This window comes from Pararge aegeria, chromosome 7 (genome assembly GCF_905163445.1).
Source record: "Pararge aegeria chromosome 7, ilParAegt1.1, whole genome shotgun sequence".
NCBI lineage: Eukaryota > Metazoa > Arthropoda > Insecta > Lepidoptera > Nymphalidae > Pararge > Pararge aegeria.
The window spans coordinates 965139-984348 of record NC_053186.1 but is presented as its reverse complement, the minus strand read 5'-3'; the positions used below and the strand labels follow the sequence as shown (position 1 = coordinate 984348).

The following is a 19210-nucleotide window of genomic DNA, read 5'->3' as shown; positions in this document are numbered from 1 at the left end:
ATAAGTTTGACGTCTATTTGTATATTTTTTAATATTTGTACGCCTGAGTTCGCCTATTTTTTCTTATCGTCTTAAATAAACGTTATCGGTGCGGTACCAATAAACTACTCAGGAATGAGTTACTATTGTTTCGAATTTAAAAGTAAATTTAACAATGGTTCTGTATATTTACTGGAAGGATTATTATATTTAAAATGCATATTATTTTAAAATTTGCTTCTTTGTCGGCAATCCGCATTCGTATGTAAGTAGGTATTTAATACTGTTTTTTTACTTATTTATTTATCATGATTCGTAAATGACATTCACAAGTTACACACAGGTTGACGTTGCCGCGATTTTGAATATAGTAAAATAGTGTTCCTACCAGATGTAAAGCCACTATATTTAAAGCTCTTTAGAAAACGATTATTTTTTAAAAAAAAGAAAATCTGTGTTGACTACATTAAAGTTTTATTCTATTTTATCCAACAAAAAAATACAAAATGCTATTCAAATGCGACAAGTGTTGGGTTTTCATGTTGTTCAATAAATAAATGAGAAAATACGAGTGATGTAATAACACACCTGTTGCGTAAAGGCCGCATAGCTGTCGCGATAAGTTTAAACACGCCAGGCGTGTGGGGCCGCATGCTCGTAGCGCCTGTTTCGAATACGCTTCACCAGTGCTGAAAACACGCCTAGCGTGTAATCCTGCCGCACTCGTGTACAGTATTTGTTAATGTTAGGCAGCAGTCAACGTGTTGTAACAGCGATGCATTTATAATTTATTTAATTTATTTATTAAAGTTTTACTTGACAAATAAATATTTTAGTTGATAAAAATAAAAATGTGTTGTTTTATTTTTTCTCTTAAATAATATGAAGATACTTTTAGTACCTAACTTATTTTTAATTCTAGGTTAGTTGATTTTTTAAAGTTATAATTGCGGGACCGGTTCAAATGACCCGATTCACGGTTTCTGAATAACCCTCGCCTATTACTATTACGCATAGTTTCTAAGGGGTTGGATAATTATGTTGGAAAATATTTGTTACATTTATTTTGAATAATAAATTAAAAAAAAGTTGTTCTTCGGGCATGCAAGGAACACGCCCAACGTGCCGCCCTGTGTCCATCTACCTGAGGCGTAGGCAACCACGACCTTCAGAGCGGAAAACCGCAATGCTGCTTAGCGGCAGTGATAAGTATGGCACTTCCGGTCGAGCTCTGCGAGAAAAAAGCTCTCCAGTATATACTGCTACAACTAAACACTATACTGTATACTGTAGTCTATACTACACTATACTGTAGTCTATACTGCTATAACTAAATTAAAAAAAAAAAAACCAGTTTACAGTGGATACAAAAATTTTAATTCCATTCGAATAAATATTCTATGATTTTTCCTTAATACACAATACTCAACATTATATAAAAAACAGTATAAATGCAATAAATTCAATACAATACACCTAACTACTTACAGAAATTTACTTAATTATATAAAAACATCAAAAAATATTTACATTTTATTTACTTAGTTTAAGCTCATTTAAAATCGATCTGATCCATAATTTCTGAAACGTCACTGGATACATGATTTTTAAATCGATACTTTTTTTAAATACTTTATCTCATTTAAAAACATCTTAAATCGGACAAATTATTTCAAATAGTCACCAGTAACTTACTTTTCAATTGATTCATACAAATTGTATTCAATGATTCTTACATTAAATCAATCTTCTCTGATTAAAACTGCACTGGATGCATAATGTTTCATTGAATTTGACAATATTCTCAATGACTCGTTTTGTTTTAATTCATGTATCATTTATTATATTATTGTATACAAATATAAAGCTAGACGTATAGGAAACACAGCGTTAGTTAAATTGTGTGTTTGAAAGAAAATACTTAAGAATTTTAAGTTACCAATTTTAACGAACGAGACTAAACTCAGTTCAGAGATCCTATTTCATCAGTTCAATCTTCCATTCAATCAATCATCACATTCAAAATCCATTAATTAAAACTTCTATTCAGTAAAAAATCTGCCATTTGGTGTCTGTTATCTCCATACAAAATATTTGATAATTAGGTATACATATACCGTACTAAAATTTTGTATGAAGACCACCAGTTTGCGTGTCGGAAAAGATACTGGCAGCAGCTTCTTTTAAGCCATGTTATTTAACTAACATATTAAACCAAAATTTCAACTCTATTATTATTTAATAGCCACACAGTGGACTGGTTTACAAAATCTTTTTTCTACATCCAAAAAAACTTAATTACGCTATAATAGATGTATAAACCGTTTACCAAAAGTTATCTATATATATATATATATATATAAGCGATGGTGAAAAAACCAGTTAATTGGTTTAACTGGGTCAGCGGATAAACAGACAGACGCGGAAAGCGACTATATATATTTACCTCATTCATATACTTTTATATAATAAGTTACTGAAATGTCACTTGATTTATAATAAAATTTAATTGATTTATACTTTTGTCAATAGATTCATCAAGAATTTTGACTATTATCCGGTTTTAAGAAATTTATTGTTTTCATAAGAACAATATTCACTTACGTGAAAACTTAAAGCTATTACATGATAAGGTTTGCTGACATTGCAGGTCAGAGCGTGCTACACAAAAGAAAAGACTTAATTCAATATGCCAAAATAATTAATTCACCTGCAGCTATCCGTTAAAAGTATACAAAAATATGAGGGTAGTATGGTACCATTGTAACAAAATCCCACTATCGCTTGGCATATCTACGTCATGAAGTGGATGTTACATAGACGTAGAGTGACAAGATGTGCCTCAGTTTGTAGATAGGAGACATCGTTATTATTTTTTATTATACTTTCATTAATTACCAAAATCGCAACGACGTGAAAGGCTTCAGCTCTTAATCCCTCTCTGCTACGAGAGAGGAGGCCTGGGCAGTGGGCCATTGTAATGCTGGTGATGGTGATGACAGTACTTTACTAAAACATCCCCCTGATTCATGAGCATTTTATCACTGATTCATACAAATATGTTTTAGATATAACTGGGTAATGTAACTTTGATTTGAAAATATAGGAGACCTATGCACAGGGTTTCAGACCAGAGGGACCATAATACAGGTAGACGAGATAAATTAAAAAAAAACCTCCTGTAAGATGTACAAAAAAAATGTAATGTAGGCAAAGCTTTTATGCATTTATAAAGTCGCTGTCTTAGTATTATGAGGGATAATTATAAAAGCAGGGTTTAAGATGGTCCGAAATTTCATAAATATAATATCAAATACATTGAATACTAGCTTTCGATCATGACTTTACTCGTGTTTATGTCGGATTCAAGTGGACCGATTTCAAGTAAGGTTGCAGTCCACCACGCTGGCCAAGTGCGGTTGGTAGACTTCACACGAGTTTGAGCACGTTATGGGGAGCTCTCATGCATGCAGGTTGCCTCGCTTAAAATGCACATAACTCCGAAAAGTTAGAGGTGCTCGGATCTATCCTCCCGAATGGAAGTCCTACCACTCTTCAATCTCTCTCTCTTTTCCTCTTCACTCTTCTTGTTACGAATGCCTATAAAAAGGCGGTCCACGGCTGATGGTGTAGGTGGATAACGGAATCCCTTTGCTCCCGTATATCGGCTCGGGGGCATTCTCATAGTCGACGTCGTAGTATATGTTGTTTTGGTTCTGAAATCATGATAAAACATATATGGGTCACAATCAAATTGTTTATCGTTACATAATGGAAATTAATATACACATTTTTTACGATTATTATTATTTTAACACTTTATTTGATACTTTATAATTAATATATAGAAAAATAAATTTGTACACCACATCAAGAATATACAACGTGTAAATGAAAACCGAAATAATACTTCAGAGGCTTTAAAGGTACATTATTTACTGTCTCTGAGACTTATCTGTGAAACCGAAACGTTTTGGAGTAAGCAACTGCCATAGTTTTTACTGAAAGAAATCAGATACAGCTCTAACATCACATGCAAAATTAAAATCAAAAGGCTCCTGTCAGTTTATTTGTGACGGTCTTTTGTCTTCAATAGGGTTGTCACTTCGAATGTTTTGAATTAGTTTGTATGGAAAAATAAATATGCTTCTTTTGATTTAACATTTTTACAGAGTGATTCCTCATGAAATATACTTATGCACACTTCGACAGTATTTCGTAATTCCGTTACACGCTGTATACAAGAAACATTAAGAAAGAAGTATAATGCAAAATGCCTTATCGCCTAATAGCGATCTCTGCCAGGCAACCCTAGAAAAGAAAGAGGAGAAAAGACAGCAGGTGGTACAAAAATGTTAAATACCTACATGCGAAAACAAACATACTAATACATAATCTAAATTACAGGAATATGGCATACATAATATCATAACTATAAATTAAAAAAAACCCCGACAGACAGAAATAAATAAATGTAATTCAGCATTTTGGTGGTGGCCATCTTGGATTTGAAATTTGTCATGGTATTGTAATCGTCAAGCCCTCAACTGATTCAGGGAGTTGTGAATAAATATATAATCCGCCATTTTTCGGAGTCTTGGACCAATTTTTATCAAAACGAATCCTAGCAATGGATGAATGGAAATGGATAGCTCTGTGGGAGTGGGACTCGTAATCTGACACTCGACAGCATAGTGAAAATCGATTGGTAAATGTAAATATATGGCTAGGAATCTTCGTTACTTAGTTAGGTCACTCCGAAAAAAAACGGACTTTTTTTTAATGGTTCCTGTTCTGATGAAGCCCTGTATTTTGCAGTTATTGTTTCCACTCACATGCATGCTCCTGGCCCTTGACTTGGGTCGGGGCACCAGCAGGTCAGCTCTCTCCTGCACGTGGCTCGAGGCTTCGGAACTGGTGGACTCCGGCGCCATGTGATTCGTGTACCCTGGAGATATTACTTTGGATTTGAGTATTTTACTACACTTCTTCTTGTAACTTCGATTAAATCTATTCTCTCACACACTTATAAGCTCGCAACGAATTTATGTTATATTTTTGGATATTCTAAAGGCCGGAAAAACAAATCCAACAGAAATATCTTTCATACAAATAACAGCTATCTTTTAACTCTTAATATGTCCTTGAAATGTCATTCTTAATTTTCATCTATTTTTGGCTAATTTTTTTTTCAAATCGCCTAAGAAATATGATTTCAAACATTTTTTCATGGCGTGTGTGTTTAAACTTACCATACATGTTGTGATGGGAGGCGGCAGTGTTAGCGCGTGACGTCACAGTGTTTAAAGTGCCCGTGTGGTGGCCGTGCATGCCCATCCTGCGATAATGGACAACATTTCATTCGCCGGACAAACATTTATTCATTCCACGTTCGGAACGGTCCTAATTCATAAAAAATGAGAAGAGCAAGCTGTAACGGCTCTTTATTGGCTTTACTTGAATTGGAATTCTTCATATGAACCCATTATCGACCCACTAAAAGGCCAAGTCTCCTTCCTCAAAGAAAAAGGTTCAAAGCCGTAGTCCACCTCGCATGCCCAGTGCGGATTGGTGGAATTGAAATTTTTTGTAAAGGAACGCAACCCACCTGTGGTGGTTTGTCTGTGGCACAGACAAGAACTGAAGGAAGCAGTGATTGTCTATAGAAAATATAGACAGTAAATTCTTCCTTCCATCTGCTCTCTTTTTGTGCTTGTTCAACCTACTCTGTACTTGTCATTATTGCAACCATGTTATGTACTTAATACTTTCCGAGTGAAATATTTACTATCTAAATAGTGTTATTATTGTGTTTTCCCCACCACGAGCGATACAAATCTACAGAATTCAATTCAAGAAATTAAATATGATTTAACATAAATCTCAGAGTAGATCATTACGGTTCTGTAAAGTTTACATCGTAACTTTCTGCCCTAACTTATTAAAAATGACACGAGCGCTGATATGACACTTGACTGGTGTTACCTGAATTGTTATACTCAACTATTTAACAATAATTTCATAGGCAGAATGGCATACATCACAACTTATAATTCTGCCCAGTGTGAAGCGCGTCATACATGCATGCATGATTTTTTTCTACTTTATAAACTAAAATTAAAGTGAGAAATGGTAATTTTTCATGTGTTTGAAATGTTACCTATATAACCTTGACAAAAATCCTGCATGCCCAGAATAAATTGTGGATTATTGAAATATTGTATTACAGACATACCTGGGCAAAGGTACAGGTGGTAGTGTGGGGTATCCGCCGAACATCGCCGAAGACGGCCGAGTCGCCATCGTGGCGGTGTGATCCGCTTGCTGTAAGAATTCAAATTCAAATTCAAATTCAAATTCAAATTCATTTATTTCAAGTAGGCCTACTTTATAAGCACTTTTGAAACGTCAAGTATGCATGTTTGTGTGACTCTACCACCGGTTCGGAAAGCAGATTCTACCGAGAAGAGCCGGCAAGAAACTCAGTAGTTGCTCTTTTCCAACATCAACATTTACAATCATTTTGCTATCTTGCGGGAGATGAGAGCGAGGCTGGCTGCTTCCATTCTACCTTGTCATTGAGGAATTCATCAAATGTATAGTAACCTCGCTGTACTAGATGCGTTTTTACACATTTTTTAAATGTATGCATTGGTAGGTCAAGAATTTCCTTAGGAATCATGTTGTTGTCATCAAGAGAATTAAGGATCATTTAAATGATAACGAAACTTGGAAGCCGATTCCTCCAATTATATTATTTCTGGAACGAAGTTTAACGCGGCTTGTTGCAGGAGGGATTGTCACGTAAGGAAAAAGCGTTACGCCCCATCCAAGCCAGTCGTTTGGTTTCAAACGTCGTATATTATCTTCAAACGCGCTATAGTTTAACCGGAAACGCTTCTTGGAATGTGTGGCTATGTTGGGGCCTGCTATCATATATCATCACGATACTATATATACTGTCACGCTAAGACCAATAGGAGCATAGCACCAATGAAGAATGTTTCAAAAACGGGTTTTTTTTTCTTTTGAGAGTTTCCGCTGCTTGCGCTGCATAAACGTTTAGTTTCGATAAATCATGTATTATTATAACTCTTTATTTGTACACCACATTGAGAATTACAAGAAAAAAAAAGAAACATAAAAATAGAAGTAGAATACAAAGGCGGTCTTATCGCTTAGTAGCATGTATGACAAAGTTCCCCTTTAAAAGTTCAAAAAAAAAGTCCGCGACAGCATATGTCTATCTTTTAAGGTTGACTTATGCACGGACGTAGTGACCGATAGTAGATGGATAAATTCTCACCGCATAGTGGTTCGCTTGGACCATCGCTTCAGCTATCTGCGCCCACCGCATCCTCTCTTCCAGTGTTACCTGTGAAAACAGTTTGTACGCTTGAGGAATCAGTTTAAATTTCTGAACGATGCCAAGGCCACGTGCATTTTAGTCACTAATAAATACTACGAAAAAAAAATGGAAAAAAGTGTGTCCGTGTAACCTTTATGCGCGATTGAAGTAAATTATTTATTGATGAAAGAGTTAAATGTTCCTGGGACTTAGCCATTGCATTTAATATTCACTATGACATTTTATATTCTATTTCAAATTCACTTATATTACTTTCACATTTTATAAATGACGGCCGATTGGCGCCGTGGGCAGCGACCCTGCTTTTTGAGTCCAAGGCCGTGGGTTCGATTCCCACAACTACGACCCACGACCTTGGGCTCAGAAAGCAGGGTCGCTGCCCACAAGGTCGTGGGTCGTAGTTGTGGGAATCGAACCCACGGCCTTGGACTCAAAAAGCAGGGTCGCTGCCCACAGCGCCACTCGGCCATCAGAAAAAAATAAATAAATAAATAAGTCTGGCCTGTGCCCAGTTGTTCATCACAATGGGTTAAGGATGATAGGATTACCTGGTACGGCGGCTGACCAACAGGGGGCGTTTTGATGGTGTTGGCAGCCATGTAGTTGAACACAGGCGACCCCATGCCCACCGCCTTCTGCTCGCGGGACCATTTGCGACTGGGGGGAAAATATAAAGACTAAATATAAAGTATTAAAAAACCTCACAAAACAGTAATATTTTATAAGTTAAAAATTTATTTACTTCAAAATCACCTTAGGATTACATAATAATGTATTTTATCGTTGACAATAATGAATGCGTAACAAACTCAAATAAGTATGCGTACAAAACTCAAATTAGGATGCGTTCTAAACTAAAATAAGGACGCGTTCAGAACTCAAATTAGGATGCATTCCAAACTAAAATAAGGATGCGTTTAGAACTCAAATTAGGGTGCGTTCCAAACTAAAATAAGAATGCGTTCAGAACTCAAATTAGGATGCGTTCCAAAATAAAATAAGGATGCGTTCGGACTCAAATAAGAATACGTTATAAACTGAAATATGAAAGCATTCTAAACTAAAATAAGAATGCGTTCCGAACTAAAATAAGAATTAATTACACCTTCAATTTATGATGCGATCCACTTTGAAATTAAACAAAAATTAGCATGCGTTCTACACTTCCTTCTTCCCCCACCACTCTAAATTCACCTCCAAGACAGCAGCGCAGCTAAGGTCAAAGCTATCACCAAGGCGGCCGCAAGGGAGGCTCCCACAGCCACCCCTATCACTTCCCCGTCCATTTCACATGTAGATCCATAGTAGCCGGAACTGCATCTGGAAACAAATAAAAAAAATATATACAACGTGTCACCTAATAACGAAATACTGTGAAGTGCATTCACCCTGTAAAAATTATCAAAAGAAACTCACTTTACTTATGACAACCCTATTGAAGATAAACGAAAGACACTCGCATATTGCCTACGGTACGCCACGCTTAACTTATAGTGACGCTTAACGTGATGTAACGGCTGTATCTGATTTCTTTCAGTAAAAACTTTGCCAGTAGTTAACTCAAAACTACTGGGTTTTCGGTTTTAAAGATACGTCTCAGAGACTACATAAGTGGAGTAATATTTCGGTTTTCATTTACACGTTGTATAAGCAAGGTGAGAACTGGAAGTATGAAAAACCTTGATAGCAGTTGAATTTTTTGGCCTTTTAGAGTAGACACTTGGGCTGGGTGGACCGGGGAATCATCAAGTAAAAAAAAAACAACTTGTATTAATAATTGTCATACCAACTAAAAAGTAAATATTTTTTGTGTAAATCAAGCTTAAAGACAGCTTTCAGTGCTGCTCTCACGATAAATAGCCTTCCGAGCCACGGGTGAAAAGCTATACTAGGAGGTTCAAATTAAATACGTACCTATTCTACCACTCGTATTAAATTATAAACTTACGTGCAATAAGGCTGTCCGTTCGCGTAACGGCAAACGCCTCGTTCGCTGCAATGCGAAGCGGCGCATGCGCGACAGTCGCGGCCCGATCTGTGTGCGACAGTCGCGGTGTCTAGTGTAGTATCCGGGCACACGCACCTGTAAAAACGTTAGTTTAAAATTTATTATGTTGTTCACGATAACAGTGATTGAAAACAGACCCATAACACTGCTCAAATGCAGGTTGGTGGGCTTTAATTATACCTCTTACAAAAATCATAAATACTTACTGCTAAGAAACTAGGTATGTAGCTTCAATAATACTATTAATTAATGAAAGATCTAAGTGCTATTCTGAACATTGCTAGTCTTAAAGTTAATACCTGGTCTACCATTCTCTATTTTTTTAGCACACTCACCTAAAAGCACCCCAAGTGTTGGTGCAAATAGCGAGCGTGTGGCAATCGTTCAGCTCAGAGTTAGAGCATTCGTCCAAATCTGTAAAGAAAATTGTAGCGTCAGTGATTATATCGAGTCTTTAGCGCCGAATCAGCGTAACCGACATAAAAATTTATTACAAAAGAAACTTTATTTACATCTTACACTAAAATTATAAAGCTGAAGTGTTTGTTTGTTTGTTTACTTGCGATGTTCTCAGGAACTACTGGTTTGATGTGAACAATTATTGCAGCGTTAGATAAGCCCATTTATCGAAGAAGGATCATCACGCTAATACCAAAAGCATAACACCAATGAAGAATGTCACAAAATCGGGGTTTTTTTTAAATATTTTTTGCGCTTCGTAAACGGTTAAAGTTTTGATAAAGTCATATATGACAACGTTGTTTCCCTTTAAAAGTTCTAAAAAAAAGTCCGCGACAGCATATGCCTATCTTTTAACTTTGACTTATATGCGGACGAAGTTGCGAAGGACAGCCAGTATACAAATAAACCTACTTTTCTAAAATTTTTGAGATATCGGATACGCTAATTCGGCGGTAAAGGCTCGATATATATATTATAGTCGTAAAAATGTAATAGGCCCGCTTTGACATTTGTCATCGCGACGTAACTAGTTATGGAACCATAAGACTCGGGACTCGATATTCACGATAAATCAATTCAAGTTTGTATCAGTACTTGATTGATATTATTATGTATAGTAAAGTGGTCGTTCGTTCAAAGTATTCCTTTAACTTCACAACCAATACGCGTGACTGGCTGTTGATTATACGTCCACTTTTCAACATGTTGAAACAGAGTTAGTACTATATAACAACAAACACAAAAATCGAGTCAAATCACTTTGTTTAAATTAATGTCCAAAATAGAAGAGCCATAATTAACGTAATAGTAAACAATATATATCAAACTTAAACGAGCGCACAGTCAACTTTACAAGATGAGGAACGAAAAACTGCGCAGTGCGCGCGGGGACGCTTCAGTCATGTGCCGCTTGGTCAGATACATCAACTCAGAGTCATTATTTAGAACCCATTTTGAGAACCAAGCTGATTCTTTGCAGTAAAGATAACACAATATTTAATTTCGATATTCAGTAAAAAAATGGTTACAGCTCTAGTATAAAAAAAAAAAGACTGAGAACGTAACTGTTTTCGGAACGTTTCGCAAGAATTATAAATTTCATGCTACTATAAAGTAAGCGCAAAAAGAATACTCGCGATATATTCTTTCATATTATTTAACGTCCCAAAAAAATTTACGTATTTTTTAAAACACTGTATGTAATTTTATTTTATTTTATTGTTTCTTTCAGTTTCGTTCCAAGTTACATTCTATGGTCTTGCACAAATGTCAAAACGGGCCTATTACATTTTTACAACTATAGGATATTATATTAGGCTTTTATTTGTATTGGTACTGTTTGTTTCCTTTGAAAAGCTAATAATGCAAGGATAGAGAATTTTATAACAATATAGTATTTGTGAGACAACATATTAGTCTTTATAAACAAAAAGTGAATATAAACAGTGGACTTACAAGAAATGGTCATAAATTTGTGACATCTGCATATAGTCTGCGAAAGGTGCAGAAGTCATTTGTGGGATTGAGTATACGCTTTTATAATATGATTCCTAAAGTAATTTTGGACCTACCAATGCATAAGTTTAAAGAATATGTTAAAACATTTATTACAGCGAGGTTATTATACAATTGATGAGTTTCTTAATGACAAGGTTGCTTGGAAGCATCCGGCTCCGCTTTCATCTCTCACAAGGTAGAAAAATGAATGTTAAAATGTAAATTTTTGATGTTGGAAAAGAGCAACTGCTGAGTTTCTTGCCGGCTTCTTCTCGGTAGAATCTGCCTTCCGAACCGGTGGTAGAGTCACTACACACGGACAGACTTGACGTTTCAAAAGTGCTTGTATTAGGCCTACTTGAAATAAATGAATTTTGAATTTTGAACGTCGGATTTTTTCCAAGTGGCTTTGTAGGCCACAAGGCGTCCCCAGTTAGCCCTAGAACTGGCAGCCTAATAATCGTTACACAGAAATCATTATAATTTTAAATAACGTATATCTTTTATTTTTATATAAAAGTTACCTGAAAGGAAAATATGTTGCAATGATTTTCGTTTTAATATTGTCTAGGACCGTAGCCTTTGTATGGTAGAATAATAATCCGCGACACGTTTGACCTCAACAGTGACCACAGCTGACATTTTGGTTGTCACCGCGTATTTTGTACGAAAACTGCGTACAGTTATCTCTCTTGTCATTTTGTGGACAAACTTTTGAGATTTCGCTTTGTTTATTTTTGATGACTTGCCGCTAAAGGATTTACTGTTCCGGTGCGTCGTGTAGAAACAAATTAGGTATGAATACCATACTCCCCAACAGGTTAGCCGGCTTAGACTGACCATCTTAGATAGATAGATCTTTATTTGCATAATACACACGTTTACATAGATGTCATTTAAATATCGAATACGATGTCATATTGTATTGCCATTAGCTGGCGTGCAAATATACAAAACATCGGTTGCAATTAACACATAGTGGTAATAATAGGAGACACGATTTTAATATGGCAGTCAAAATATGTGCCGAAACAAAACGCTTCTATTGAAAATGACTAATTAAACACTTTCTCTTTCCCTCTCATTAAAACTCCTTGTTCGATGCCCACTAGTATGCATCGAAACCGGTCCGCGACCCGCGACCCGCGAGCTCGACTTACGTGGCCCACGCCATCATTCACGCATTGGCGGTCTCAGTGCATTTACTAAACTTTGTAACAAAATAAATCCTAGTAAACCAGCAATAAGTTTAATTTCAATGCCTAACATTAATACAGTCCAAATTATATATACACACAACACTCCTATCTTTGTTTCCTTCCTACCCTTCCCTTGGGGTTAGCAAATTTGTGAACAAAGACTCGACCTCCATCGAGCGATCAAAAAACATGCCCATATAAGTTACAAATTTATATACATTAATATCGTTTAGCATAACGCCTTATTGAGTAAGTTATTGAGTTGGTGAACTTTATTGTGTGTAAGTGAAATAAGTTACACGCTGGATTCTAGAAGAGGTACCGTGAGTTCCTTCCTTTTCCAGATTAATTGTCCTTCACGTGTTTCTCCTAATCTTTATCAATCATTCTTTTATCGCCTCAATACGGTCCACTTTCTTTAAAATATGACTGGTCTCAAAACGCTTTAGTCCCACCACATAGGATCAATTTAACATAACATTAACACTAACATGCAATCATCCTTTCCTACTACTTGAGATTGAAGTCAAGGGCTAACCTGTAGTGGAATAAAAGAACGTCACAACGTGCTTGCTGCCCGACCTGTACTGACGTCACTCACCCACTAGTGGGAGCACGCTGCCCGCGGGGGAGTCCACCCACAGCGCGGAGGCGCCGATGTTGTTGGACCGCCGCCGGATGACTCCCAGGATGTGCTTCTGTATGTCCGTGGCCACGGCGGCGCGCAGGGTCTCCGGGGTTTCTTGCATCTGGAGTTACAGAAATACTTTTTGACGGCCGATTGGCGCAGTGGGCAGCGTGGGGTTCCCACAACTGGAAAATGTCTGTGTGATGAACATAAATGTTTTTCAGTGTCTGAGTGTTTATCTTTATATTGTACTGGCTGTTGCCCGCGACTTCGTACGCTTTTGTTTTTGTTTTTCGAAAGACATGTGCCTCATAAATGTGGCAGCACTTTATGTATTTAGGATAGCTAAGCCTAGTGTAAAATCGTCAAACACTTTTGTCTCCTCTCCAAAGAGAACTGAGCTTAATTTCGGGATAAAAAGCATTCTATATTACTTCTAATACCTTCAGGAATATTTGTACAAAGTTTCATGATTCGGAAGTTGTATATATGGTCATCTTGTTGTGAACACTTCGATAGTACGATGCGGGATCTTTGTGGCGCCATCTAGAGTTTTTCAATGCACACTGCCACTTACATACGATATAAACTAAATTAGGGCATACATTCGCACCACGAGATTATACGTATATCTACCCATTTTCCCGTCTAATATCATACAAATACAACGAGAAAATGGTAGACGTTATTATCCCGTGGTGCGCACTACTGATATATCACACGTATATTAAAAAAAAATACCTTGTGTGAATAAAAATGATTCTTCTAACGCTGTTATAACTCACCAAAACAGTATAGTTGACGTAAACGCCTTTATGGTCCTCGTCTCCCTTGTGGATCGAGTTGACTGATCCACTCACGAAGTCATCCGAGAATGGAGTCATCGAGAATGCTGAGTCGATCTGCGAATTTATTTAAATAATTGTTAGTTACTGTACGCCTAATAAGAAGGCTCAGAGTCACTCTGCGGGCAATGGTGAGAGTTATGCTCGGAATATCTCTACGTGTTCAAATCAGAAATGTGGAGATCAAATGAATGATGATCAGAATGTGTGGACGTAAAAGAACCAGAGTTACCGACATAGCACAACGAGTTGCGAAGCTAAAGATGCAATGGGCGGGGCACAAAGCACGGAGAACTGAAATAGCACATAGTTTTTGGGGTCCGACTTTGTATACGAGACGCACTGAACTTGCATAAAAGACACTTGCGACCTATAAACAAGAGGTACTAAACTTGCATAAAATACACTTGCAACCTGTATACGAAAGGTACTAAACTTGCATAAAAGACACTTGCGAACTTTATACAAGAGGTACTGAACTTGCATAAAAGACATTTGCACTTTGTATACGCAACGTATTAAACTTGACTAAAAGACACTTGCGAACTGTATACGAGAGGTACTTAACTTGCATAAAAGACACTTGCGACCTGTAAACGATAGGTACAAAACTTGCATAAAAGATACTTGCATCTTGTATACGAGACGTACTAAACTTGCACCTTGTATACGAGACGTACTAAACTTGCACCTTGTATACGAGACGTACTAAACTTGCATAAAAGACACTTTCGAACTGTATACGAGACGTACTAAACTTTTATAAAAGACACTTGCGACCTGTAAACGAGAGGTACTAAACTTGCATAAAAGACACTTGCGACCTGTAAACGAGAGGTACTAAACTTGCATAAAAGACACTTGCGAACATTAAAAAAAATGTACTGAACTTGCATAAAAGACATTTGCACCTTGTATATGCAACGTATTAAACTTGACTAAAAGACACTTGCGACCTGTATACGAGAGGTACTAAACCTGCATAAAAGACACTTGCGACCTGTAAACGAGAGGTACTAAACTTGCATAAAAGACATTTGCACCTTGTATACGAGACGTACTAAACTTGCACCTTGTATACGAGACGTACTAAACTGGCATAAAAGACACTTGCGAACTGTATACGAGACGTACTAAACTTGCATAAAAGACACTTTCGAACTGTATACGAGACGTACTAAACTTTTATAAAAGACACTTGCGACCTGTAAACGAGAGGTACTAAACTTGCATAAAAGACACTTGCGACCTGTAAACGAGAGGTACTAAACTTGCATAAAAGACACTTGCGAACATTAAAAAAAATGTACTGAACTTGCATAAAAGACATTTGCACCTTGTATATGCAACGTATTAAACTTGACTAAAAGACACTTGCGACCTGTATACGAGAGGTACTAAACCTGCATAAAAGACACTTGCGACCTGTAAACGAGAGGTACTAAACTTGCATAAAAGACATTTGCACCTTGTATACGAGACGTACTAAACTTGCATAAAAGACACTTGCGAACTGTATACGAGAGGTACTTAACTTGCATAAAAGACACTTGCGACCTGTAAACGATAGGTACAAAACTTGCATAAAAGACACTTGCGACCTGTAAACGAGAGGTACTAAACTTGCATAAAAGACATTTGCACCTTGTATACGAGACGTACTAAACTTGCATAAAAGACACTTGCGAACTGTATACGGGACGTACTAAACTTGCATAAAAGACACTTGCGACCTGTAAACGAGAGGTACTAAACTTGCATTAAAGACACTTGCGAACATTAAACAAAATGTACTGAACTTGCATAAAAGACATTTGCACCTTGTATATGCAACGTACTAAACTTGCATAAAAGACACTTGCGAACTGTATACGAGAGGTACTTAACTTGACTAAAAGACACTTGCGACCTGTATATGAGAGGTACTAAACCTGCATAAAAGACACTTGCGACCCGTAAACGAGAGGTACTAAACTTGCATAAAAGACATTTGCACCTTGTATACGAGACGTACTAAACTTGCATAAAAGACACTTGCGAACTGTATACGAGAGGTACTTAACTTGCATAAAAGACATTTGCACCTTGTATACGAGACGTACTAAACTTGCATAAAAGACACTTGCACCTTGTATACGAGACGTACTAAACTTGCATAAAAGACACCTTCGAACTGTATACTAGAGGTACTAAACTTGCATAATAGACACTTGCGACCTGTATACGAGAGGTACTAAACTTGACTAAAAGATATTTGCGAACTTTATACGGGACGTAATGAACTTGCATAAAAGACACTTGCGACCTGTATACGAGACGTACTAAACTTGCATAAAATACATTTGCAACTTGTATACGAGAGGTACTAAACTTGCATAAAAGACACTTGCACCTTGTATACGAGAGGTACTAAACTTGCATAAAAGACACTTGCGAACTGTATACTAGAGGTACTAAACTTGCATAAAAGACATTTGCTACCTGTATACGAGAGGTACTAAACTTGACTAAAAGACATTTGCTAACTTTATAAGGGACGTAATAAACTTGCATAAAATACATTAGCAACTTGTATACGAGTGGTACTAAACTTGACTAAAAGACATTTGCTAACTTTATAAGGGACGTAATAAACTTGCATAAAAAACATTTGCAACTTGTATACGAGAGGTACTAAACTTGCATAATAGACACTTGCGAACTGTATACGACACGCACGAAACTTGCATAAAAGACACTTGCACCTTGTATACGAGACGTACTAAACTTGCATAAAAGACATTTGCACCTTGTATACGAGACGTACTAAACTTGCATAAAAGACACTTGCGAACTGTATACGGGACGTACTAAACTTGCATAAAAGACACTTGCGACCTGTAAACGATAGGTACAAAACTTGCATAAAAGACACTTGCATCTTGTATACGAGACGTACTAAACTTGCATAAAAGACACTTGCACCTTGTATACGAGACGTACTAAACTTGCATAAAAGACACTTGCGAACTGTATACGAGACGTACTAAACTTTTATAAAAGACACTTGCGACCTGTAAACGAGAGGTACTAAACTTGCATAAAAGACACTTGCGACCTGTATACGAGACGCACTAAACTTGCATAAAACACATTTGCACCTTGTATACGAGACGTACTAAACTTGCATAAAAGACACTTGCGAACTGTATACTAGAGGTACTAAACTTGCATAAAAGACACTTGCGACCTGCATACTAGAGGTACTAAACTTGCATTAAAGACACTTGCGACCTGTATACGAGTGGTTCTTAACTTGACTAAAAGACATTTGCTAACTTTATAAGGGACGTAATAAACTTGCATAAAATACATTTGCAACTTGTATACGAGAGGTACTAAACTTGCATAAAAGACCCTTGCGAACTGTATACGAGACGCACGAAACTTGCATAAAACACATTTGCACCTTGTATACGAGACGTACTAAACTTGCATAAAAGACACTTGCACCTTGTATACGAGACGTACTAAACTTGCATAAAAGACACCTTCGAACTGTATACTAGAGGTACTAAACTTGCATAATAGACACTTGCGACCTGTATACGAGAGGTACTAAACTTGACTAAAAGATATTTGCGAACTTTATACGGGACGTAATGAACTTGCATAAAAGACACTTGCGACCTGTATACGAGACGTACTAAACTTGCATAAAATACATTTGCAACTTGTATACGAGAGGTACTAAACTTGCATAAAAGACACTTGCACCTTGTATACGGGAGGTACTAAACTTGCATAAAAGACACTTGCGAACTGTATACTAGAGGTACTAAACTTGCATAAAAGACACTTGCTACCTGTATACGAGAGGTACTAAACTTGACTAAAAGACATTTGCTAACTTTATAAGGGACGTAATAAACTTGCATAAAATACATTAGCAACTTGTATACGAGTGGTACTAAACTTGACTAAAAGACATTTGCTAACTTTATAAGGGACGTAATAAACTTGCATAAAAAACATTTGCAACTTGTATACGAGAGGTACTAAACTTGCATAAAAGACATTTGCACCTTGTATACGAGACGTACTAAACTTGCATAAAAGACACTTGCGAACTGTATACGACACGCACGAAACTTGCATAAAAGACACTTGCACCTTGTATACGAGACGTACTAAACTTGCATAAAAGACATTTGCACCTTGTATACGAGACGTACTAAACTTGCATAAAAGACACTTGCGAACTGTATACGGGACGTACTAAACTTGCATAAAAGACACTTGCGACCTGTAAACGATAGGTACAAAACTTGCATAAAAGACACTTGCATCTTGTATACGAGACGTACTAAACTTGCATAAAAGACACTTGCACCTTGTATACGAGACGTACTAAACTTGCATAAAAGACACTTGCGAACTGTATACGAGACGTACTAAACTTTTATAAAAGACACTTGCGACCTGTAAACGAGAGGTACTAAACTTGCATAAAAGACACTTGCGACCTGTATACGAGAGGTACTAAACTTGCATTAAAGACATGTGTGACCTACTGACATGCACTTTCTACATGCACTAAAGCATTGTCTACCCTAATAGGGGCATTATTTTTAGATTTTTCAAGAACACCTAGATCAAAAACTGGATGGTGCTCGCAACTGGTTGGTAATGATGATGATTGTTAAATTGAAGAAATATAGTAAATTTACCGCTCTGACTGCTTCATAGCTCATTTGTTGGTATGGATCCGATTCTTTGTCAGCCAATTTGGCGTCCCAAACCACCTGAGAAAATAAAGTTTTTGATTACTTGAAGTGCCACACAATAAATAAATAAATAAATATACTACGACAATACACACATCGCCATCTAGCCCCCAAAGTAAGCGTAGCTTGTGTTATGGGTACTGTGATAGCTGATGAATATTTTTTTATGAATATAATGCATAAATACTTATAATATACAGATAAACATCCAGACACTGAAAAACATTCATGTTCAACACAAACATTTTCCAGTTATGGGAATCGAACCCACGACCTTGGACTCAGAAAGCAGAGTCGCTGCCCACTGCGCCCCTCGGCCGTCTAAATGCAACAAACAAAATGTCAACTTTTAAAATGTACGAATGTAGACCGAAATAAAATGAATAAATAATAATGGAGATTATACATTTTTATGTTAACATAATAATTTCATCTGTTACGGCGTAACAAAAACCCA

General features: G+C 36.7%; 1 protein-coding gene across 1 annotated transcript in view; it reads right to left on the bottom strand.

Moving 5' to 3' along the window:
* Positions 1-2745: 2745 nt before the first annotated feature.
* Positions 2746-19210, bottom strand: part of LOC120625072 — a 61053-nt gene continuing 44588 nt past the window's right edge. Inside the window, exons 9-20 of the mRNA XM_039891987.1 lie at positions 18697-18771; positions 13928-14044; positions 13116-13263; positions 9692-9770; positions 9297-9431; positions 8543-8668; positions 7897-8005; positions 7286-7354; positions 6215-6303; positions 5232-5317; positions 4815-4927; positions 2746-3695 (exon numbers count right to left, since the gene is read on the bottom strand). Coding sequence (XP_039747921.1) covers positions 3570-3695; positions 4815-4927; positions 5232-5317; positions 6215-6303; positions 7286-7354; positions 7897-8005; positions 8543-8668; positions 9297-9431; positions 9692-9770; positions 13116-13263; positions 13928-14044; positions 18697-18771 — 1272 coding nt within the window. The 3' untranslated portion in view covers positions 2746-3569. The remainder of the gene's footprint in view (positions 3696-4814; positions 4928-5231; positions 5318-6214; positions 6304-7285; positions 7355-7896; positions 8006-8542; positions 8669-9296; positions 9432-9691; positions 9771-13115; positions 13264-13927; positions 14045-18696; positions 18772-19210) is intronic.